At 48.2% G+C, this 24,893-nt stretch overlaps 1 protein-coding gene across 2 annotated transcripts in view; it reads left to right on the top strand.

Annotated features, from left to right (window-relative positions):
* jp (junctophilin) overlaps positions 1–24,893 on the top strand; it is a 100,582-nt gene that overhangs the window by 62,529 nt on the left and 13,160 nt on the right. Inside the window, exons 2-5 of one of the 2 annotated variants that reach the window (XM_089579610.1) lie at positions 10,448–10,746; positions 15,770–15,940; positions 21,530–21,864; positions 23,500–23,618. In XM_089579610.1, coding sequence (XP_089435736.1) covers positions 10,448–10,746; positions 15,770–15,940; positions 21,530–21,864; positions 23,500–23,618 — 924 coding nt within the window. The remainder of the gene's footprint in view (positions 1–10,447; positions 10,747–15,769; positions 15,941–21,529; positions 21,865–23,499; positions 23,619–24,893) is intronic. The other variant, XM_089579611.1, reaches the window with a different exon arrangement.

Genomic DNA, 24,893 nt, shown 5'->3' with positions numbered 1-24,893 from the left:
GCTGCACGAGCGGTTACAGAAACAATAAGACTGCGAGGCATTTTTTCGCGGCTCCTCGTGACGCGGATCTCCGTGCGGCATGGGATCGAGCCATTCCCCGTGTTGACAGAAAACTCTCCGACAAATCACATGTGTGCGACCTTCATTTTCACGAAGAAGACATGCTAAAGGCGTACACCCATGTTATTAATGGGAAAGAAGCAAAAATCGAGAGGAGTAAGTGGAGCCTCGTCGAGGGATGCGTGCGCGAAATGTGTTGAGAATAAAATGTAAAAGTATCTCTGTGTTTGTGTCCAGCTGTAGTGCACTGCGTGAAGGATCGAAAAATATTGTTGGAACGGTTGCGCACGCTATAGGAACAATACAGGGAGAGCGATAAACTCAAAATACTGAAATTTCTTGTCTGGAGTTGGCGTCAGGCATCCTCGCTGTTGCAGGGAAAGAGAAACTGACGACTCAGGAACCCGAGGAAGTTCACTGCCTTCGCAGCTCGGGTTGTGAGCAGCGGCGGAGTCATTCACGAAGTGAACGCTGTGCGTAAAATCTGCTTATTTCGGAAAACTGCACCACAGAAATGAAATCGTAGGTACTTGTGGTCTGCTTTCGAGTGCCATAAATGCGGGACTTCGCGCTCTGAAGGTATTGCTAATTTATGTTTAAAACACACTGCACCAGTGCCTGTCAGACATTCGCGTTTAGATAAGCTGGTAAGTGAACTTACGATGAGCCTTGCGATGATCTGATCTCCACCTTTAAAGTAGGTGTCTAATATGCTACTTTGGTGAATAAGCTCTTATAACCACGCTCCTTTCAAAACGGAAATGAAGATCGCACGCACGTGATTTGTGCGAGAGTTTTCTGTCAACACGGGGAATGGCTCGATCCAATGCCGCACGGAGATCCGCGCCACGAGGAGCCGCGAAAAAATGCCTCGCAGCCTTGTTGTTTCTGTAACCGCTCGTGCAGCCCGGCACACAGCACGTCGGCATGGCAGCTACAGCACCTGAAACTCTGCATTCAAGCGCACGTAGCCCAAAGACAACGATCACAGCAGCAATCGCGTCGCGAAAGCACTCTACGACATGCGTGCACAGTACTAGGAGTACAGCAACTGGCCGGACCGGCTGAAGCCTGGTACGACTGCAGCGCCACTCAAAGCAGCCAGTGGTGGCGGCGCCGCGAAACCGCTCTCGGTTTGGCAACTGAGTTTAGTTCCATGAACGTTGGCTTGACTGGACTGGATTGTACTGGACTGGATTGGATTAGAATAGATTAGATTAGATTACATTAGATTACATTGGATTGGATTAGATTGTATAACAGATGCATCGCCACAAGTCTAACCACCAGCTACACTACCAGCTGAACCATGGCGTAGGTATACGGATATTGCTTTCGCAATTACCGGGCTTAACCAAGCTAAGCCACAGCGAATTTTTGTTTACCACGCAAGTGGCCACCAATGGAAGAAAAAGAAAAGAATCAGCACCAGTTAAAGGAACAACAGCGCGCACTTAGAAACTATCAGTCAAACCGCTCCAGTGCGGAAAGCATTCTGGATTTCTTGTACGATCACCCATGTCATCGTACTCTGGTATGTGTGATACTACACAGATGCGGGATTCTTGCGAAGCCTTTGTTCCCTCCTTGTATAGACCGCAGCATCTCTTTCTTTCCTTCGCCTATGCCTCTTTTCGGAGTAGGCAGATGGTGTCTGCACTTTCTCAAAGCGTCTGGCGCTCACGCCGTGCCAGACTGGCATGCCGCATAAGTCGTCATGAGATCGCCGTACGCGAAGTCATTACTTCCTTACATGATACTTTAAACCCACCTATTTTCTCTTTCCTCCCGCTTTACACCTTGCTTCTCTTTTCTCCAGTGCAAGGTAGCAAACCGGAACCTTCTTCCGGTTAACCTACGCTTCTTAGGTTCTCCACTCTGTCTCTCTCTCTCTCATATGACTGTCATCTAGTTATGATCTTTCCATTTTTGGGGGAAGACAGTGATTTCTCCCTGCGCTTTTTAGCTTCCTCTTGATAATGGGCTTGAAAATTGCTGGACCTAAGTGTTCGTGTTCATACCTCAGCACTTGACGAGACAAGTGGCTACACCGCTACAACGCGGCGTGCCATTCCTTAGAGGAAGGTATATAAGTCACGGTGAGCGAGTCGCGCACAGTTTCTTATCTCTACGAAGCCGTAGTATTTTTGAGCTACTCTTCATTTAACTTACTAACAAGGATTCGCTTTTAAAACCTCGCCTTCATGCTAGGAATGTGTACCTAGCATAACGAAGTGTACCTAATTCTTGAAGACCACAGCGCAGATATAGAAATTCATTGTATATTGATCATTCTAAGCAAGTTCCTGCATACACCGCAACTGTCCAGCTAAAACACAATGAAATTACTTGTAAGTGGTACGTACCTCGCCATTCCGATTCTTCGCATCCATCGTCGAAGCTTTTGCAGTGGTGTACGGAAAAAAAAGGTCCTTCGACAGAGACGCCGAAAACAAAATGACGGCCATTTTCGTCTCAACGAAGTACTCACAGCCGTCTTGTGTGCCAGAATTCATTATCGTTCGAGTCGTGGCCTTGGTGTACTGACGCAAAACGCCTTCTGGCCTGTTCAGGACTGTGCGCTTGGAGAAAAAAAAGCACATAAAGCTACCGAACGACTTCACCACTCTGCTTCGCCAGCTGTTTCGAACAGTGAGGCTTACGTGAAGTGGCGCCTCGGGGACAACAGGCTGTCTCCGTCGTTGCACAGGCAGCCCCGTGAGTTTGTCAGAGACACGAGACGGCGAGGTAACGGCGTCTAATTTATGACATGTTTTCCTTGCAGGGTTTCGCGACGAGCCCTAGCTCGCGGTCTTTTCAGCCTTTCTCCGGACAAAGCAGCTGAGGCGTCCGCTTTTCTCATGAGAAGAATAAACCCGGGGCTAAATTTAGGCCGCACCACAGGCGGCAGGGGCTGAGCCAAGCTCGCCTCTTCACTTCATCTTGCGCGCGCTACGCAGCCGGCGCGCCCGCCGTTGTCGTCGCCCAGGGCTCGCAGCCTCGCCGCACTTTGACGCTTGTCTCTCATGCGAGTGTCCTTGATTGCGCGGCGCGCGCAACGGCGTCCCTAATGCACTCATCGGGACGATAGCACCTTTCTTAGCCTGCTGTTGACACATAATTCCTTCATACTTAAAACAACGCAAACCAGACAAGGGACAGGACGAGACTTGCACACGAGCGCTTGTGTGTACGTCTCTTCACGCGTTCCTTGTCTGCATGGTTTGTGCTGCTTTAAGTATTAACAACCACCCAAGCTTCCACACTATAAATCCTTTCGTTAGTGAAAAAAAAAGGCGTAAAGATGTGTATGGGCTACGCACGTACCAAGCAGGTCAAAAAAGCCGGTTGTAGAAATGTACACAAAGCTTAACGAAAACAAGAGGGGGCGACAGAAGGTCATGTGGTCGGAGGAGATAAGGAAGTTTGCGGGGACATATAGTGGGCGTGGCTGGCTGAGGACGGGGTTAATTGTAGAAAATTGGAGTGGACATAGCTGGGCTTATGATGATGATGATGATGAATGGAAGCAAGATGATGCAGCTGTACGAAGAGAGGTTAACCGGTGTGCTAGCCATCCGTAGACTCTACCAGCCACCTGTCTGGGCCAATTTCGATTCGTCGAGCCTTATTTCTTTTTTCGCATTCTGTCAGAGTTCTTTTTAAATCCTGCGGTACTAGCGAGTTCGGTGCCAAGCGACTTGGTTTTCCGCATTTGGCTGTAGGACGGAGACAGCAGGACAGGTCCACTAAGGCTATTCGAAACATCGTGACGCGAACACAGTATGTGGCATTATCCAGTTTTGTGCCCCTTAGGTTCTCTTTTGTTTATACGTGAGTCGTTTTTGCGCCTACAGTGGCCCTATACGCTTTGTCTCGCTTAGAAGCCACAGCTGACTTCAGCACATAAGGGGCTCAGCTGTCGAAGCTGCGTGCACGCGGGAACGGTTGATGGCTGGTTCACACCCGTGGCCTCGCTAATCGCGACTGCCTCTTTTAAAATGGCCAATGCGCCACCTAGTCAGGTGCTAGTGATTTCAAAAATTTAGGTCCGCTGCAACATTTTAACGTGTACAGTTACATCCGCATGACGCACAGCTATGAGTGGGGCACGTGCAGGCTCACGCCTGTTGTATCCTTCCCGTTCGGCGTTGCTGTGTCTGTGCCCTCTGACAGTAGTGACGTAGCGCATAACAGAGGAGGTCGGAGTGGAGAGGGAGACAACAAGCGCTGAAGCCAGCCCGGGCTGATGTTTAAGGGTAGGGATTGGGAGTGACGCCAAGGGAGTTACGCGACGGGAGTGACGCCAACTTCCGGGAATAAGCAGGCTGTGTAGTGCTCCCTCTCACGGACGTGCTGAGAAAGCCGACGATAACACACCCTGCTGCTGCACAAGCGACACAAGCGTGATGATTCCGACCGTCATCGATTTTTTTGTCTTATATTGCCGTAAGCATGGTAGAGAGAGGACAGGGAAGATGGGATGCATGGCAACAGAAATGAGCAAGTGGTGGGAGGGAAGCCTAAGACCGCTGTCCGATGTTTAGACACGGAGACTTGTCGTAGTCCTTTTGTCGAAACGTTGGACAGCGGTCTGAGGCTTTCCTTCCAACCTTTGCTCAATATGGCATCAATTTTTGTTTCGGAATCATTTTGGCATCAACGACATACATTTTTTTCTCTTAATTGCAGCTAAAACTCCAGTTTGTTCTATAATCTATATTGACTACATTCTACTTATTGACGTTACATGAATAAATTTTTTTCGGCGTTCGCTGCAGCCGTAAGTCGTAACTTAAATCCCACTTTCCCCTCTTGTCCCCATCCCATCCCTACGCCCCCCTTACCTACTTTTATTCCAGCCCAGGATTGTGTTAGGGAAAAACGAATACTTAAATACATTAATGCGGCATTGATAACTATTAATCTTTTTCATTTATTTATTGAAAATACCTACAGCGCCCATGAGGCATTATTGTAGGGGGGTTATCACTATATACAATAACACATGCAAAGAAGATATTGGAAAACATGTCAGCAAGGATAACATAACATATTAAAAGAAATGAGTTTACAACTAGTATGAGTGATGGCACAGTGCTGGTAAACACACGAGACCTGGAAAAACAAAATACATCAGACTATCGCTTCAACAGCACTTTCGAAATCAGGTGCACAAACCACATCATTCGGAAGCTTATTCTACTCTGCATTTCGGGACGGCAACTGAAGCAAAGCAGTGACAAACAGTGCCATACCTTCGCCTTCGGGGTGCCATTGTTTGGCACAGCGGGGTGTCATTGTTTGGTACAGGGCACAGGGTCGTGGCATGTGCCTAGTCAGGCGGGCCCATCGATTACAAAGGGCTAGATGTGTTCTCCTTTACACTCCTCTCTCTCTCAAGGCTGATAAAATGTTAGTTAAGAGTTAGGAGAGGAGAGGCTTTTCCTTGCAAAAATTATGAGGCGGTAATAGGCGACTACGGCGCCCTTTTTATGATGTCCAGAATCAGGCCGATTCACAAACTAGGTCAGCTTTGTTATGACCCATCAGTGGTTTAACATGCAATCTTTTTCCTACCTTAAGTGAGAAGGCGTCGTTCAGAAAAGCCTTAAAATCACAAACAGCAGTACTAGCGAAGGCGGTACTAAAATATTACCTTAATATCTATTTCTTTTCGCATACAATAAAACCTTTCATTGATATTAATCGCCTCTGATTGCTTCATATATTATAAATGCTGGGCATTGTACGCATTGGTATTGCAGCCACAAAGGGCGAATTAAGCATTGGAATTACGAAAAAAACTTGAAGGCTTGGACGTGGCGTAAATCTTATTGCACGGGCTTTTTTGCCAATCATCGACATGCATCCAAACATTTAACTCGGTAAATCGTTAAGTACTTTCCACATACAGTTATTGAACGGACTTTGAGGACAAAGTAAATTAGCATATATAGATTAAATACCGCGTTTTAATAAAAAAAAGAGACTACTTCCATTGAATACGGAGTTTGTATTAACTAGAAAACATAAGGATGTGAAAGACGGGTATCGTCGTAACAAACTAACTCTGATAACATCTAGTACAGTTCCTTTTGCAAATCCCTGCGGCTATTCTCTACAGCGAGCCCCTTACTATCGGCGGTCACAGAGTACCCTACGCACTCGATGCCATCATTAATGCCACGAGTTTGAATCAGTATGGTAAAAAAAAAAAAAAGCTTAGAACTGCTTAGCAATGAATGCGTTTTCTTTTTTTTTTCTGCCGGTCAAACAGAAAACGCAGCCACAAAATATCAGACTACAGAATTTTACTAAAAGCAGAACTCGATGGAATTTTATTCTGAGTCCCATAGGTGCACTTTATGCGCATTATTCGTACCTAAGTCGCTCTAGAGGCAAAGTATTACTATGCTTATGTTTTACCTGCCCCTTCCGCGGCAAAACAAAACGGTTCCGACGCTACACCAGACTCGAAACGCTGAGCGTAACAAGTCCATTTGGCATCCGGAAGCTCAAGAGAAGAAGGGAACAAAAAGCACTTAATTTTACTTATTGACTAGAACTGGTATGAGCTATAAATGGCATGTACTGCTACTACTGAAAATCCGCATCTTAATGCAGGTTTCTGTTCTGCGCGCAGATGGTCGCGACTAATAAATCAACATTTCCTGCGATATTGGCGGCGGCATAAAATCTGCAATATGGACTCTTCGATCGTGACTCCCGAGGCGCGGCTACACGTTTCCATTATTGTAACAGGTTGAGCGAAGAGGGACACGTCTTTCTTTTTCCTCTGCTTCGGTGAAAGATACCATTGTTTGTGGGCTCATTTTCATAACTGTAACGATCCTTTGCAAGGCACAATGTCCAACATGCTGGGACAAAAATTTGCAATATTGAAATATTGTGAGGTATTGTTATGGAAATATTGCGAGTAATGGTCCATTCTTGTGATATGTAGCAAAATATTTGTTTTAAAGTGTTTCAATCGATCGCATCGAAGAGTTAAGACTGCCATAGAAAACCAGTGGGGAACGCTTTTGACGTTCGTAAAAACGTTAATAGAAAAAAAAATGCAAGAATGCCGTCGAGTGATCTATGAATATATTGATTGCTATAGTTAAATCTTACATTATATGAAATAATTGCGTTCATAAACAGTTTTCCCCTAAAAAATGCTTTATCCAGAAATATTGAGTAGGCTTTTGAAACAATTACTGAGCGACGGCAGTTCTATCCACCGCGGCCTCGTATAATCGAAAGTCGACACCCCGCTGCATTCCGGTGATAGAAATGTATTCGGAGACCTCTGCAGCGGCGTTCCTCGCATTTAAGAGCACTTCACTGACCCTTTGTAAAATGCTCGTGCTAAATTTACACCTGCCCGACTCCCCCTTTTCTGACCACCTCCTGTCCCAGGTGTACGCTGATTTCTATGCAAATCAAGAAAACTTTTTTCCTCCCCCGTCGCTCTGTCCACTCTCGTCGTTCCTCTCCCATCACCACTCTCCATTAATGTTGCCGGCGGGCGAAGCTGGACGACCAACTCGTCTTGGTCAGCCAGGGGAAAGATCGTGAAATTATTCCCTCTGTCAACCAGGCACACATGACAACAATCACTCGGAAGTGGGGGACCAATGCTGACGCGCAGGGAAATCGGCCTACAATCTGGATATTTTCCCTTCTAGTTTCGCTTCCCGTGACCTCGCAGCGTCGCCGCCGCCCTGAGGCCGGGCGCGCGTTGGGCGTCCCGTGGCGCGGCGTTGTCGTGTCGCCCGGCGCGTACACGCGGAAATGGGGCAGCGCGTTGTGAACGGCGTGCTTCCGCTCGCACCATTCAGCCGGCGTCTGCTCCCTGGGAGGCGAATCGATCGCGCTCTGGGCCGGGCATCACGCGGGAGCCCCGCTGGTCCTTGCCTCGACTGCTCCACATTGGCGGCAGCCCCCCCTTTCCTCTGGGCCGTCCCGTCGCCCGAGCCTGCGGTCGTCGTCGTTGTCGTGCTCCCTCGGGCGTTCGCTCGACCCCCAAAGAAGCACATCCTCGCGAAACGGGTCGAAAGAAAAACGGCCCAAAGAAAATGCGAGGCCCGTTTCGAGGGGCAGCATTATGGAAAGTGGCCAAGAAGAATGGACTCGGGCAGCCAGTGTAGCGTGCGGGGCCTAGGCGACTCCTCGTGCTGTGATCGTTTCCCCAGTGACGTCATAGAGACTTCGGCTTGCTCGGCCTACTGGCCCGGATCACCAGATTACCGAATGAACTTTTTTCTTCCCTCCCCCGCCCATATCCCCTTTTCCTATGCATATGCAATGCACATGTGGACTCCCCATCCCCGCTCACGTACACTTCAGCAAACACGCAAACGACTCATTTCTGTTTCCTTCTTCCGCACGATAAGGAGCGACGTCGAGTGGAAGCCCCGTGTCCCACACCGCGCATCCGTCGCTGACAAACGGGGCAGCGAACATGACGTGACTAGCTGTCAGCGCAAGCGACGTCGCAAGTAGGCAGACGTACACACTCAAGGAGGGCGGAAAAGTCTATATACGGCGGCGGCGGGGCTGCGCTGTCCGTGCTCTCTCTGCGCGGCGAAGGGGCCCCGCCGGGAAGGCGCCCTCACAACGCACACACCCCTTCCCCGCAACCGCGCTTTCGCATGGGCTGCCGCCGGCCAGCTCTCAAGAGGTGACGCTGATCGGACAGTTCTCTGCTATAGGCTGGCACCGTGTAGGCTGGCTGTGCGCTCTTCGGCCCGGGTTCTATTCTGGTCCGTGCCCAGCGGCACTTGGGGATGATGTGTCCGACGAACGCCGGAGAATCTGTTGACTCTCTCACCGACCGATTCAATTGGGGTTTCCGGATGAAACCAAGATTCGCTTCCTGCGCACCGCGTCGATCCTCCTCCGCGCGCTTCTTGTGCCGGCGAGCACGCTCTTTCATTCTTTGACCTTCTTTGCGACGAGCACTTCCCGTTCTTTCTTTTTTGCCTAATTAGTCTTTTCACCTTGTACCGCTGTTTCAATTGTCAGAACTGAAGGGACGCGCTAGCCTCATCTGTCTATTTTTAAAGCACCTATTGAAAAGGGCTGTTCTTTGTAGCGCTGGGAACGCTGGCGTTCATATTTCGTTTCACAGTGAAGGTCAGCGCGTTGCAACATTTGTATGATTACGTTTTTTTTTTAATTCTCACAACAGTGATTGCTAACGGTAGGACCTGTGCATTTTCGAGCCAAGAAGTTGTCTATTGGCCCTTCTCATAAAGCTAGAAGCTTCGTCCTTGCCTTACTCTTCGGTTCCACGTTGGTCTAAGGAGTACTTTCCCTTGCACGTTACCGCCTTGTACGAATGGTCAGAAAATTAATCTAAAGTTAATTAAAGCGCTAACTCTTTATGAATACAAACTCAAAAGTGAAGAAACATTTTAAAATTCATTGATAATGGCAGCTTGCTCGGTAAATTAAGTTCTCCAAGTTTTCAAGCTCCATTCACGAGGCAGTATTAGCAGTACGGGCATTCCTGCCTTTCAGAAAATTATTGTGAAGTATTTTGTATTCTTGCGCAGTAGCAATGCTGCTGAACGTAACCGACATTGATAGTTCTTTCTTGTGCTTACACGCGCTCTCCCTTTTGATCCTACTGTTCCATTCCCTTCATCATCGGTAATGCATCGCTTCGCACGGCCTGTTCGTTTGTGTTTACGGCTATTATATCGGCGGGAAGCGAGGCACGACGAATAGCCTGGAGCCTGCATTTAACAGCGCTACTATGTTTGTTACGCGCAGTCACACTCATAAGCAGTGACATAACTTTTTGAACATAGCCCACAGGTTAATACACTTTTTAGCAGCACCGTCGGGAATGAAATTATCGTACCGACGATCAGTTTACGGCATCGCTTGACGCCATGACGCTCACAGTGAATGTTTTGGCAGAGTGCAAGTGATCTCAACGCTTACTCTGATAAGTGGAAGAAAAAAAAAATGGCAGTGGTTTAGTTCGGCTATACCAGGATATACGTAGCGAAAGCGAGCGCAACGACGAGGCAAGCGGTGTGACGTCATACCAAACGGCGGCGGCGGCGGCTCCGCGGCGAGACGCGCGGTGTGACGTCATGCCAGATGGCGCGGCGAGCACGCGGCGTCCGCCAGCTGCGGCGGTTGCTAAGCAACGACTCAAGGTCGGTCTCTGTGCCTCCTCGGAGCACCGCCACAGCGAAATCGCAAGTTCGTGGCCAATGTAGCTTTCTCTACAAAAGTTGTGTCATGTACCTTACCGGCTAGGAGACAAATACGAATTTTTTGGTATTCCTATGGCTTACATCTTCATATTAGTCTCCGTTGATCACACACTGTCCTCTTGAGCATGCTGTCTGTTGGAATGCAGGCACCTACCAGGGCCAGTGGCTGCGCGGCACGCGGCATGGCTACGGCGTCCGGTCGAGCGCCCCCTTCGGGCTGGCGGCGCACAACCGGAACCCAAGCTCCGGCGGCAAAGTCGAGGTTCGCACCTCGCAGACGTCGCTGGACAGCAGCAGCCACCCCGTGGACCCGGCCTCCGAGAGGGACCGCAAGATCGACGACTGCCGCGGCGGCTTCGTGCTCAAGGCGCGAAGCGACGAGCCGCCGCAGCGTCGCCGCTCTTTGGTCGAAAAGTCGTCCAACTTCAAGAAGTCCATCCTCCAGGTACGCCTCGCCTCTGTGGGGATCCTCCTTCTTAGAGTACGAGGAAAACATGGGGCGGCAACTGGCAGAGCGGGGGCGCTCTCTCTTGCATCTCATCATTTCCGCACTGCCTTACAACTGCTGTTATTTCTATTACGTTCTTTTTTTTTATCTGTCTACCTCTGCGAGAGCGAGCCCATGGCGACGACCCAGATTCAGGAGCGCCTTCACAGCGCTCGCAGCCTCATCTATTAATTTCGTGTGTTTTGTCTGCAAGAACCAGTGAAAGTGAACAGGAGACCAGTATAGGGATCTCGTCTGAAATATGGGCAAATAAAAAAAATACCGTTCAGGAAAGGACAGTGCTGCCGCATTAGGCCACCTTCAACATCCGCTTGTAGGCAAGCGCTGTTAGTGCAGGCAGTTCACGCGGCATCGAGTTGAGTTGGCTAGTTGTAACGGTTCTCCCACTGACTGGCACGCAAACCACGTATGTCAGACATCAAACTTATCTCTTGCACATGAATAAAGCCGAAAGAGTTATGAGGGCCAGAGGACTAGGTGCATTCCGTGTGTACTGGCGCTGGAGAAGACTTCCTTTCTAACTCACTCGTGCTGCGCGTACGTGTGAGTAAACAAACTTAGAAAATTAATTGCAACGCGCTTCAGTGCGTTCTTCCTCTTCGTTACGGTTTCGCGGACAGCTGGAGCAAGACGCGCTTTCCGCAAGACGACGGTAAGAATAATGCAAAAAGATGCCACCCAAAATCACAGTAAAATGTAGCCATGCCTTCCAGAGTGTCTTCAGACCTCAGCAAAAACTAAGGGCCATTTGGTAAGCAAATTTAGCATACATATGTTCTGTGCATTAAGGCGCTAAAAGCGGCCGAACATTAGCGCTCGTATTTTGACCGACGTTATTGACCGAGGAAAAGATCGCAGGGGCCTTTGATTAAGCCAGTGGGTAAAACTTAGTGCAGGAAGATCATTATGGAAAAAAAAAAACATATTAAAAGATGCGCAAGAAAAGGGTCCGCATGCATTGCGCATAAGCGGATTGTGAAAATTTATACTTGTTTTCTAATACGCACGTGCACAGCATACAAAAGTTGAATAACTTTTTTTAATTTGCTTGAGCACGGGTCATTTTCTTTACTTTGTTTTTTTTTTCAAACACCGCAGCAAACTTACTGCACAGGCAAAATAGCTTTCACATTTATTAAAACTAATAACAAAGATGCAAAAGGTGCACGGCTCTCCGACTGGTACATAGATCAACGTAAGCTGGGAAATTTATTCCAAAATTATTCCAAATTTTTAGGTAGGCTCCGCGGCATAGTGCCTATTTCCTCCCTACTTTTTCCACATTCAGCTTTATTCGTGCAGCAAGCAGCTTCCGTCAAATCAGGATCACTTGTACGGTGTTAAATTTAGACCAAATTTTCTGGATTCTTTAGTTTCCAGAACGCGTCCAAACAGGCGGCGCATTTTGCAACGATCATTCTTTCCCCGATTCATTCTTCTTCCATCCTACTATTGGTGGTTTCGGTTTGTGACGTCATGGGTGGCAGCTAAACAAGTATAGTCATTCGCTTCTTCGGAGTCGAAGGCGGGGCCGACCAATGAGAAGAAAGGAAATGAAAGAATAGCGAGAAGAATCCTTGCGAAATATCGCCCCAGAGAGACCTATGCAGCTTTGCTAGATTTCTGCTTCACATATATCGCGGAAAAATTGCCCGAGACATTTCTCAATGATTGGAAGCAGAACGTCAGACAATCTTTCATACCTCGCTACTCTTCGTAAAGCTCTGATGGACGAGCAGGCGAGGTTAGTGAGTGGACAGAAAGCAAATCTAGCAGAAAGATTGCGCAAGACGCCGTCAATGTTTTGACGCCATCAACGTGTTATATATAGCTGCCTGTTATGTTCTGGGCCTCGCTGCTGTATTTTTACCTGTAACGCTGCAGCAGCATGAGCATTAACTGGTAAACACGAAAGACCCAAGAGAAAAATGACCATAGCACAGTACGAGAGTATTCAAGAAGGAAAAAGAGGATTCCGGCAGTAATTACGGGCCCAGTACCGCTAGCACCCAACAACAACCTTAACCTTCCAAAATTAGCAGTTAAGATCAGTTTTTGCAACAAAAAAAAAACTCGGGCAGGTACCCAGGGGAGACCGTGTAGATGCGATGATTTGCCACCCAGAAACAAGGGGTCATCGATTGAAGCCCGTGCTGAGGAAAGCAGATCAAATTCGTCTGACCGCGCCTAGGAAGGCGCAGCGGTAAATCACTGTAATAGCTGCACGCGTTGTACAGTCGTGGATAAATGTTTACGAGATGCGGGTCCACAGAGAAAAATTTGTTTCCACGCAATGCAATCGGACAAAGTAAGTCAGTGATAAGATATAAGCACGAGCGTACATGCGTGCTCCATCCTCTGGAAGTTGTGGGGTTTAAATGGGGAGATAAACACGTATTCCCCGTTTAAGCGCGGCTGACACAGTTCAAAGCCGCGCGGACCCCACCCCGTGGTTGCGAACGCTACCGAGCGCTCGCCGACCACGGCGGGCCTTGCTCTGCGGGAACAAAGGAACGACACACTGGCTGACACAAACAAGGCATTTATTGCTATAACAACAATAACGCCAGCTAGCAACAAAATACACTGAGGAATCGGGGATGCCCGACTCACCAGCACGGTTACGAGCGAACGTTCGCCCACGCTAGGGCAAGGGATAAACTCCGAGGCCAAGCGGGACGGGCTTGGCGGGAGCAAGTTCCAACCAAGAGGCGCCCGTCGACGAAGAGCGGAGCGGCGCGCGGAAACGTCCGCTTGCGATCCCGATCCCAAGGAGAAGAGAGCCAGCTATCCCTCGCGCGCGCGCAGCAAAACACCATCCGTGGCGCTGGTGTCGCTACGACGCAAGCGCCCTCCCCTGTTAGTTAAAGTAACCAAAACTGAGAAGAGCGCGTTTCGGAGGAGCTAACTACAGTAGGGGGTGCAATGCGGGAAAGTGAACGCAGGGGACGAAGGCGTCCCCACATCGTATACCAGCTGGCTGGCTATCGAGGCAACGGACACATAAATTCTTTTCCGCGAACCGACATCCCGCAAACTTTTGTCCATTACTGTACGCCTGAAAGATCCCACGCTTATCGCAGTTTATGCACCCGAGGGCGGGAAGTGGGGCGAAGGAACAGTGTGGATGGGAGACGTTCTAATTCGGTGCTGAAGAGGTGTACTATGTTCTGTGGCTGGTCCGTGAAAAGCACTACGGCAGAAACGAAGTCACTTTCTTCGGTACCTAAAGCGGGCTGCACCGCGTACCCAATCTTAATGAGGTGAAGCATCAGCAGTTTTTGCTCGAAAGCTGAGAGCAGAGGCCAAGCGGAGTGTGCTGATGACGGCATAATTCCGGCAGTTTACCTGCACGCAACGCGTTCTCATATGAGGCTAAAACAATATCTTTGACTTAATTTAGAACTATTTTGTGTCGAAGCACGTAATGAGTAATAATTTTCGCATGTTGTAGTACAAGGGAAATCAACGCACGTAAAGGAAGACGCGATAACCGCGATATAGCAGCGTACAGGGTAAGATTAATGTATTGTAGTCTATCATGATGAGATTTGGAGGAGAAAAGGTAGAGTCAAGTTAGTGTAGTATAATCTAGTATTGTACTGCATGAAATGAAGAGCATCTGTTACGTTAGGGAGCTATAATTATTTAACTTAAAACACCAATTCGCTCGTCAAAACACATCTATAGTAGAAAAGAGAAGGAAGCGCTAGACTTGAATCAATTGTATTAATTGAAACCCAGCCCCTGTGGTCAAAGGAAACTCAAAACATATAAGACAAGATGCAATGAGTCCTGCCTCCAGAGACTGTCTTTTGCAACTGGCAAGCGTCTACACTACGGCAGACAGCGGGATGCGAAAACAGACTGAAGGTTCTTCGGCAACATTCTCTCTCTGTCTGGATGACAGCACACATAAAACTTCACTTAGGGACTTCCCCAGCGGACACATCTCAGACAGATTCCTCGAAGCAACTCGCATCGCAGCGTGAAGCGTGTTTCGAAGTACCAGCCGCAAGTTTTTTCTTCTTTCTTTTTTCTGCTAGAAGGCGCCGCAGTTGCGCTATATCGTGGTTTCTTATTGCGCACCGCAGTAGTAGCAGCCCGTGTCGTAAACCGAGCGAATAGCTTCCGATGTGAGTTCCGTTGCGACATCTGCAACGAGCGAGCATCAAATAGTGTCCTTTTTTTTCTACTGGCTCGTTTCTTCTTGTTCTTATTTATTGTGTGCAACACAAACAACATTACCGCGATATTGAAGGCCTCGGTCGCATGGCGTGCTTGCAAGCTTGTTTCACGCATTCAGTAATCGTTTGATAGGAAGACTTCTCCACTTTCTTTTGTGGGACGAGTAGGATTGTGAGAGACGTCTCAACAAAATGCCAAATGTTTTTTCAAGGATCTCTCTGGCGTTTACATACTGGCCTTTCTTTTTTGTTTTCAATGTGCTCGGTGCAATAAATATGTGTGCATATAAAATGAATGCATTAATTTTTTTTCTTTCATCTTCTTTTGCGCAGGCGCCCACTGAAATATATAAAAAAATTAGATTAACAAGGAGAAGTTCAGGTCTTCCCTTCTATCCATTTACTTCTTCCTAGCATCTCTGTGTGCGTAATTGACTACCGCGCGTCTCATCTCCTTTCTTACATTTTGTTTCCAGCGCTAGCCAGCTTCACGAATGCATTAGCATCTAACGCTAAGGGAAACTGATCGGGGAGAAGAGCAACAATTTAATGCAGTCGCGGCGCATGCTGCAGTTAACGTGAGTCGCGTATGCGCCAGTCTATGCGGATGCATACACCGGGCTGACGAAAGCATGCAGGGCCTCCCAGTTGCACAAGGCTCGGCGCAGCAATTTCCATCACTGGCATGCGTGTCAGGGGGTGTTTGCCGCGGCTTGGGCGCGGCTCGGGCGTCGCAGCGCCGGCAACTCACTGTGAGAGCACTTTGCTTCCAGGGCCTCCGAATCAAGAAGCAGCACAGCACAGGCGACATCGATAAGCGGGGTGTGAGCTCGGGCTCGTCGCTGCGTTCGTCGGGCTCGAATATGAGCTCGGCCAGCTCTGAGTCTGCCCAGTCTGGGCTCACAGAAGCGCACACCGATTCAAACGCCTCCTTCGTGTCACAAGTTTGTGCCTTTTCATTGTTTTTCCATTACTCTGCATGCTTCTTTTCGCGCGTGCGCAGCTACGCACGAGAGTCGAAACCCGGTCTAACGAGCGCAGCCTTCCGGGCTGAATGGCGTCGCCACGGCTGCTAGGGAACAAAAAAAAAAAAGGAAAAGAGGCGCTGATTGCAGTGGCTGCTTACTGCCTGCTCGAGAGAGGCTTACGCGCTGGCCTGCAGATGCTGCTAGCATGTACTCCTTTTATTTTCCTGTTTGTTTATTTTCTTTGCCTTCTGTTAAGTATACGCTGAAGCTATTTTTGTTTTCATTCCTTTTTTTCGCTCCGCTACGGCACTTCTTTCTCTCTTTCTTCTTTCACTCCCACTTCCTCCCTTCCCTTACGGCGCGGTTCGGATGTCCACCGAGATATGTGAGACAATTACTGCGCCATTTCCTTTCCTCAAAAAACCAATTTTTCAATTTTTCAAAATTTTTTCCCCTCATGACAAGACCGTCGTTTGTTCCTTTTATGTGCGCTTCCTTCGTTTACTCTAACCCGCTTCAGATGGCGCCACGCGGGCGACTCGCGTTCGCCAGCGTTTGCCAGCGTTTGCGGCACGCTGGCGCCATCTCGCGAAAGTGCAGTGAAACACGCTGCTGCGAGGGCTGGGCGCAGAGCTGCATTATAGTGTTCTACAGCTGCATGACGGCCAGCGCCGGCGGAATGTGCAATGCTTCCATGTACAATGAGCTCCGCAGGAAAATATAATAATAATAATGGAAACGTGAAATGCTACTAGTTATAGTGAGCCTTTTTGGGAATGCGTGCGAACTCCAAATGCTGTAATCAATCAAGCAAGGTTATGTCGCAGCCGAATTTTCGTTAATAAATTTGATTTCTAATTGTGACTTATGTCGATTTGTACAGCAGTTTCAACCCATCCAATTTTATGCCTCATACCACGCCAACTACTTCGGTGCAGCAGACACATCAACGAAAACATAAACATATTAACCAACAGATGTGTTAACGCGTCATTTTACTATATTGCGGTTCGGTGGCACTGTGATTTTCGTAAGTCACATGTAAGTGTTATTATCCGACCCTGTGGTGCACTGAAGACTGAGCGAGACTACTATTCCGGTTTGCTTGGGGTGCGAATTTCTGCAATACGACTTAGGTGCCAAACGGCAGAGAAGCGCGTCTTTCACAACAGTAATTGCGTATTGCATTTTAAACAAGACGGCAATACACGGACAAAGTAACACTGCTTGCCTGTTTTTCTGTTTGTGTGTTTGTTTGCCTGTTTGTGTTCGTTTTGTTGTTCGCTTGTCTTGAGCACGTTTTGTTCCTTACCCGTGTAGAAGGTTACGCCGTATGCTCGTTTCCTCTTCTGTATTTTACAGCGCCTTCATTTCTACATTAGTCGATATACTTATTGGCTATATCGATAACAAACGCTCAGCACAAATATCAGCTCAAAATGAGTGAACGTTCTTTTTCTTTTCGTTAAACCGGGTATTGACTGCACTGTTGGTGTTGTGCCGCCTAATTTTTACCTGAAGGCATGTTAATCAAATATGCCAAAATATGATCATTCGATGTAAAGTTTGGTTATGGTTAGCGTTTGCTTTTGACATTATTGTGGTTTGTATGACTAACATGTGCTTTTATCTGTGCTTGTTGGAAAATACTTTGATTTTTAGAAATAACCCAGCAATCACACGAAACATCTTACGTTTCGTAAGATATAGTCCACACCTTAACAGCAAACACCGTTTAACTGTTGTGCGGTTCTCTATTTTATTTTTTAGCAAGTAGTCCCAACTTAACCCTTTAACGCCCAAATGATGAAAAAATCAAAAAAGAAACCATTACACCCACAGTAGTGTACCTACATTCAAAAGCCAGTATCAAGGTTTGAGAAATGTGTATGTACGGAATTCGAAACAATGCACCTGCATTAGATCTATTTAGTGCAGCTAGTTTTAGTCGTGAATAAGGAACTCGAAGGCCTCGAACCAATTCGAAGTCCCAGGGACAGTAGAAAATTTGTTATCCAACAAATGTTTTCCCTTTTTTTTTTTCGCAAAAGCTGTCAGAAAATGAGAGATGAAGAGTTGTTGAACACTGGCCCGAAGTCGCGCATTTGCGCCCTCTTTTTACGACGCACAGCTTCTTCACAGTGGCACCAAACGTTTTGATCAGAAAGAGCTGGTTACTGAGAACATTTCGACATCAGTCTTTGCATGTGAACTCAAAACAGTAATGTGTACACGGCGTGCAAACTGTATGTCGCGAATTCGCCACACTGGGCATTAAAGAGTTAGTGGGGACATCCAACACCTCGTCGTAATGCAGCGTCTCGTCGTAACGCAGAACTGCAAAGAACAAACTGGTTTTTGTCAACGACAGAAAAGCTAACTTATCTTGTTATCCTGACCCTAGTTAATGTGGCTGTCAAAAATTCAGATGAGGTCTGCATTTCGTGGTAGTTGGCAGAGAAAGAAAAAAGCCAATAAAAACATCTGAATAAAACTGAGGTCCGTATCCTAAAAGGCCTGCGCGGCATTCGTTTTATAGTGCCTTAATTTTGAGAGTACCTCATCGACGATTGTTTTTTTTTTTAGTTTTTGGTAGCATTTATGTCTTCTCAATCCCAGTTTTCACGAGCTTTACGGAAATCTCTGTGGAGAGTCTTCGCGTTCTCACGGGCTGCCCAGTCGAGTCGTGCACACTGAGTATCGGACGACCGACTCTTTCGTTATGCGAGGTCTGTCCGGGAAGTGTCTGGTCGTACTTTATTCTTCCGAAATCTATCTCTCAGCTTGCCTCTCATTTAGCTGCTTGTTAGAAGGACTCACACTGCGCACGCGCGAGTCATCACTCCCATTTCCGTCAGCGCGATCGGCAGTTGGAACACCATCGAGTGATGTGTTCTGTAGTGACAGCATCGCATTCAAGTGGCGGAGAGGGCAGCGATTCCATCAGCGCATTTTGATAAAGTTTTGTTTCACTTGGACTTTCCCTGTCGAAAAGCGGTCAGATGGTTCATAAAGCTTTCTGAGACGACTGCAAGGGTGAAACGCAGATAGCAGCCTATATCAAGGATGGCAGCAGAGCCGCGGAAAATGACGGTCTCAGTTGGAGCTATCTAACTGCCAAAACGCCTGAAAATGCAGACCGAATGGGGACCGCGATCAGCGGGAATTACTGGTTAGCGGTAAGCGGGCAAGATACCTCGGCATCCCATGGACTACCGGTTCTGAGAAAAAAAGAAGAAAGAAAAGCGCTCACGATGCTCGGTTAGCTACCCTACACGTGAGGAGGGAGATAAAGACAGCGAATGGAATAAGGTGAGAAGAAAAGTTCGAGTCCATCGTATCTATACTTTCGATTCGTGACGGATTAGACGAAGAGCTGTGAAAATTAATGGCAGCTCCATCTCGACAGTGCAGCCACCCATTCATAACATCCTGTGCAAGGTTTCTTTTGAACGAAAAATAGCATGAGCAGCCTGAAGATGCTGCTCTTGCTATCTTTTTTCCTTCCTCATCATCCCGTCACCATATCCCTCATCATTCCAGATACACCTCCGTGGGACGTCCGAATATCCAAAGGCCGAACTTTCGTTCCAGAGGCTTTAGTTTTGAGACCAGGGAAGGAACTAGAAGACAACTCAACACGCACTTGATAGCCATCCCAAGCTATTACTTTGCAGTATGCTTCAGGAGAAAAAAAGAATGGAGAAGGAAAGGCTGGACCGAGGACGAGGCGCGAGTGTGTGCGAGGCGTCATTGTCCTAGGCTGCCGAATTTTCATGCAACAAAAAACCAAGGTCGGGCACTGCACGGACAGACCTCGTAAATTTACATACAGTGATACATTTTAATTATTATTTCACGAGCGTGTGTGATTTGGGGCATGAGTTTTCGGCATGTCCTGTGTGAAACCTGCAAATGATACAAGTTCCGCTCTTGGTGAACAGAGAAAAATTAGTTGTCTTTTTCTGGAGCGTAAACGCCACTTGGAATGTTTGTCTTTATGGTTGTATTATAACGCTATTTACGTACAAACACAACCGAGATGAAATCTCAAATGTGAAACTAATTTTATGTAAGGAAAGGAGGAGCGAGATGAAATCTCAAGAGGATAAATGTGGATTGCGCCTTGTAGCTCTTGTCGCTAAAGTTTCACTCGGTTAGCGGAACTCTCCGTGTACTCAGACACAGCAAGAGTAGGAAAGGGCCACCACCGATGCATCTTCTCGTTGTAACTTGAGGAGTGTGGGAAGCTCTACAGCTGGAATGATTGATGGGGTGTGCCAAAGCATACACCCGTGCATTAACATGATGTCAGCCGCCTGAAAGGTTAAGAATTCTTGCATAGCTCGGTGACGTCTTACAAGAGAACAGCGGCTAGCACGGAAAGAAAACCGAAGTGTCCAGGTCGTGACAAAAGGCGACGCATTTTTACTTTTTGTCTTCGGCAAAATAAACAGAAGAGTCCTTAGTTTGATATTTTAGACCCTCCTAAATTGCCCCGTTCGATCTTTTGAATCTTCTTACTACCCTCGTCGGCGTCGTGCGCAGTGCTTTCTATTTCAGTGAATGAATCTTCATGACTACACAGCCACGATCGATATGGGGACCTGATTAACTTTCAAAATCGCCAATTACGGCTACTCCTTTAAAGGGGCTCTGAAAACCTTCCGAAGAGAGTAAATAAACTCACTCAATGACTGCACTGTGTTGTCATGAATACCTGAGCAAAATAATGCACTTCTACACGCAGCAGAGAACCCATAATCACGCGCGAAAGTTGGTGAGCCCTTTCTGGCGACTTTTTCAAGCTCACGCCCTCGTCCGTTCCATGTTCCTGCGTATGCCGATTAGAACTGCATTTTAACATTTCCTAGTGTACTCCAGTTCTTTTTGTTTTTCTTTTGTTTTTTATTCTTCTTGCATTGCATTGTGTTGTATTTTACTGTATTAACATTGTTATTCTCTTTACTTTGTATTTCAACTGTTCCCCCCCCCCCCTTATGTAATGCCCGAAAAGGGCCTTTAAGGGTACAATAAATGAATGAATGAATGAATGAATGAATGAATGAATGAATGAATGAATGAATGAATGAATGAATGAAAGAGATGGCTATTGGTTTGATCATTAGACGTCAGGCAGCTATCGTGGCCGCCGCCAAGTCAGCCGCGTCGCTCCGGCGACTCAGGAATCCCCCACCCCCTCTCTCCCTCCCCTCCCCCCGCGGTTGGGCCGCCGACCTTCGAGCGTGCAAAAAGAAACGGGAGGAAAGGGAAAGGCGCGAAGAAGCTGAAATTCAAAATCTGACTTCAGGTAATTCAGCTTCTACAAAGCGCATATAAATTCTTATTGGAGGATATCCCTGGAGTGACCACGTTTACCATACCAGGCATACAGTAACTGTATTGAGAGCCTCTTTCAGAGCTCCTTTAAAGGTAAACCATTCCCGGAGTTGCGCGGTACGTAGAGAGGTCCCGGTAGTTCTCAGTTGGCCGCGAAAGAGATTGCAGGGAGTGGAGACGTTGCCGCAGCCTGCGCCGTCAGGGTTCGGGCTGGGTGCTTCGCAGGAGGACATGACTGACCAGAATGTCATGGAGACGTACATGGGCGAGTGGAAGAACGACCGGCGCTCGGGTTACGGCATCGCCGAGCGCTCGGATGGCCTCAAGTACGAGGGCGAGTGGTACAACAACAAGAAGTACGGCTACGGCGTCACCACCTTCAAGGACGGCGCCAAGGAAGAGGGCAAGTACAAGAACAACCTGCTGGTCACGTCTGGCAAGAAGAAGCACCTCTTCTTGCTGCGCTCGGCCAAGTTCCGCGAGCGAGTCGAGGCCGCCGTCGCCGCTGCCCTGCGGGCCTCGCAGATCGCGCTGCAAAAGGCCGACATCGCCATCTCCAGGTGCGTATGGGTGTGCGTGCGACAGTGCCACAGGTTGCACTCGCCGGGTCACATGCGTGACAGGCGGGGGATCAAAACGCTTGCTTGGACCGAGAAATCCAGGAAAGAAAAAATTACAGCCGATTTGCGAAGTTTATCAAATGAGGAGTAGGTGCGCTAGCACTGCTTACCCCTGCTATACTTTTCTATGCATTTTTGCTCTTTTTGCTATGCTTTGTTTTGCTTTGGTATTAAAGGTGGTTTATAAGAGGGAGATAGAATGAGTAAAGTGTGGACAGAAAGAGAGACATGTGAGGAGAATGCAAGGCATGAGCAAAGCCGATGCTCTAGATTTTCGGCATCGCCCCATCTAGAGCGGTGAAAGAAGGTCCCCAGGGAGAACAAAGGTAATCGAAGAGTTAGGAAGTGCGCTTGAAGACGAGCACTCGTTAAGGCGCGGAGGTGAGCACAAGCTGCTTCGCGATGTGGCGAGCGGTGCGGAGCCATGGTCTAGGAAGCACCGCGCATACACGTCTGCTGTCCGCTGACACGAGGGGAGAGAGGGCGAAGTTGAGGGCACGCGAGCGACTAGCTCAGTCTGGATAACATGCGCATGTACAACAGCGCCCGGTGACGGTCGCAACTGCGATACGCGCCACTCTCTCGCTGTCTGCAGCTGTGCGGCCGCTCCGTCTCCTCATTGCACCGCGTGATGCACGCGTCGCCACCTTCTCTTTTGCGCTTCAAGTTCGCGGAGAAAGAGAGCGAGAGAGCGGCCTCGGACAGACACCGGCGAAATCCGTGATTGCGGCTACAAGTGCTACGCACTAAAAAGGCGCGCAGTCTAAATACTACGAACCTTGCACGCTTAGGCCTAAAAGTACTGGCAATAGCAGCTAGAAGGAGCAAGACACTGAAGTGCGCTTAATACTTGCCACTTTGCGTAGAAATGTTACGTAAGCGTGTCGTCGCTATCATTTCACTTGGTCACTTACTAGCCTCCTTATTTTTGCTGCATTACGCAGCGTGGTTAACAACTGTAAACTGTCGTATTTGAGGCGTTGTAGTATGACATTGATTCAATGACTTCTAAAAGATCTCCAAAGCCATTCAAGGCACAAGCATGTTTCTTCTTAGTTCCCACATTTCAATGCATGCTTTTACGTCCATCATTTTTTCCTTTGCGTCTAAGGCATTCTGCCGTTTACATTCTCGAGGCAGCAGCCACTACTCCGATGCCTTAGACGAAAATAAGATGCACCCGCTGTAAGAAAAAGTCAAAGAAACAAAACACCATCGTTCATATTTTTTTTCCGGTTGCCGCCCAAGTGTTGAACAGCAAACGTTCGTCCATGCCATCAATATTCATCGTCTCACGACTCTACGCGATACAATACCAAACTTGAGCAGCCCGATAGCTGATGCTAACTGGTTTAACGCCTGCTCGTTAACGCCTACTGGCTAGCGCAGTTAAGGCAGAAGCCGTCCGTATAGCGCATCGGTTGACAAGGACCGGTGTTGCTGCCTCAGCGTGGCTTTCGCGCACCCATTTTCTCGTGCCTTGCGGCGACGGATAATCTTGGTGGCGAACCGCACTGTTCGTCCCAGAGCTGCTCTCCTGCCATGCGCAGCGTGACTGGGTGTCTTCCCTCGCAGGACGGCAACGGCAAGGGGCAAGGCTGAGCAGGCAGATGTTGCAGCCCTGCATGCCAAGGACGATGCAGAGGTGGCGCGCAGCGTTTCCAAGCAGTACGCTCCGGAGCTCTACACACCAGGTGCGCAGAGGTTGCTTGGCGTTCTTCCCTTACGCGCAGCATGAGCCATGACTGTGGTGCGCGCTTCGAGTCTCTGCCGCTAGGGGGAGAACGACAGCTACGCGAGACTTCCGCCCTCTCCATAGCGAGGAACTAACAGCGGTAGCTGTAGATGCTTGATATTGTTTACTACGGTGCATTCATGCGCGCGGCTGCAGTTACATCCTAAGGAGAGCGAAATAACACCTTGTACGCGAGCATAATGCGGGTGAGGTGGGAGGTGTCGGTATCTCTTCCAAGAAGAGAAAGGCTTTTTGTCATGCTTACTGCCGCAGAGCGGCGACTGAATTTATGTCTAAATGAATGGACACGATATAAAAGCAAGCGGCTGGGGCCGCTGTCTTCGTGAGTGATAAAAGCTCAAAGGAAACGGGAAGGAAAACGTTCTCGTATCTTAATTGGAACAAATAGGAATAGGAATCGAATACTAGTGGTGCTCTCGTGCTATAGTCGTGGGCTGGGCAATTTGAACGCGCACATAGTGGACTAGTATTAAAGCGAAAGCATTGCTAGTGCCATTACCAGAAAAGCCGGCGGCGTGTGTTTGTGTGTGTGTATGTGTGTACTCGCAGATATGGTGCAGAAAATCCCAGCGATGGCAAGAAAAGTAGGGTGACGTCAACAAGCGGCCGTATGACGCACACAGCAAGCCGAGCAACGCCACTTCAGACAATACCAAACATGTCGTTAGTCTATACACATATACTTGCCACTGGCCGACCTCCATGTGGGGCCAGTGTTCCCGACATTCGTACCAAAATTGTGACACAACCGTTTGTCGTACAGGGCGATGTCATGATTTGATTTCTCGTTGCACATAGCTCACATGAGCTAGTCGTGATAGAAGCTAGCTTGCGACAGGGATTTGAACCGACGACATATGCACCTTCAATTGTATGCCTTCCCAGACTTTCGTAACAAAACTGTGAGAGGCAACCGTTCGTCGTACAGCGTTCCGGGTGGTGTCATACATATCGCCACCGGAAACGGCACCGACAGTGGAGCGCACTGCATGCGGCGCGCAATTTCGTCCCCGGATTTCATTGCAGCCGGGTTGTGTGTGCGTGCGCTCGTGCAATGAACAGTGAACCATCAACGCTTTCGCATTTCCACACGTAAGCAGTCTTAAGTGTCCCTGTCGAATTTTTGTTTTTCTTATAATAATAGTATGTAAGTATTTAATGTAATATTAACACTCAGCGGTGTCCACAATCGTCGCTGCAGTGCTGCACCGGC

Source organism: Amblyomma mixtum, chromosome 3 (assembly GCF_055824585.1).
Source record: "Amblyomma mixtum isolate Tamu chromosome 3, ASM5582458v1, whole genome shotgun sequence".
Classification (NCBI taxonomy): Eukaryota; Metazoa; Arthropoda; class Arachnida; order Ixodida; family Ixodidae; genus Amblyomma; species Amblyomma mixtum.
This window is presented reverse-complemented; position numbering and strand designations above follow the sequence as displayed.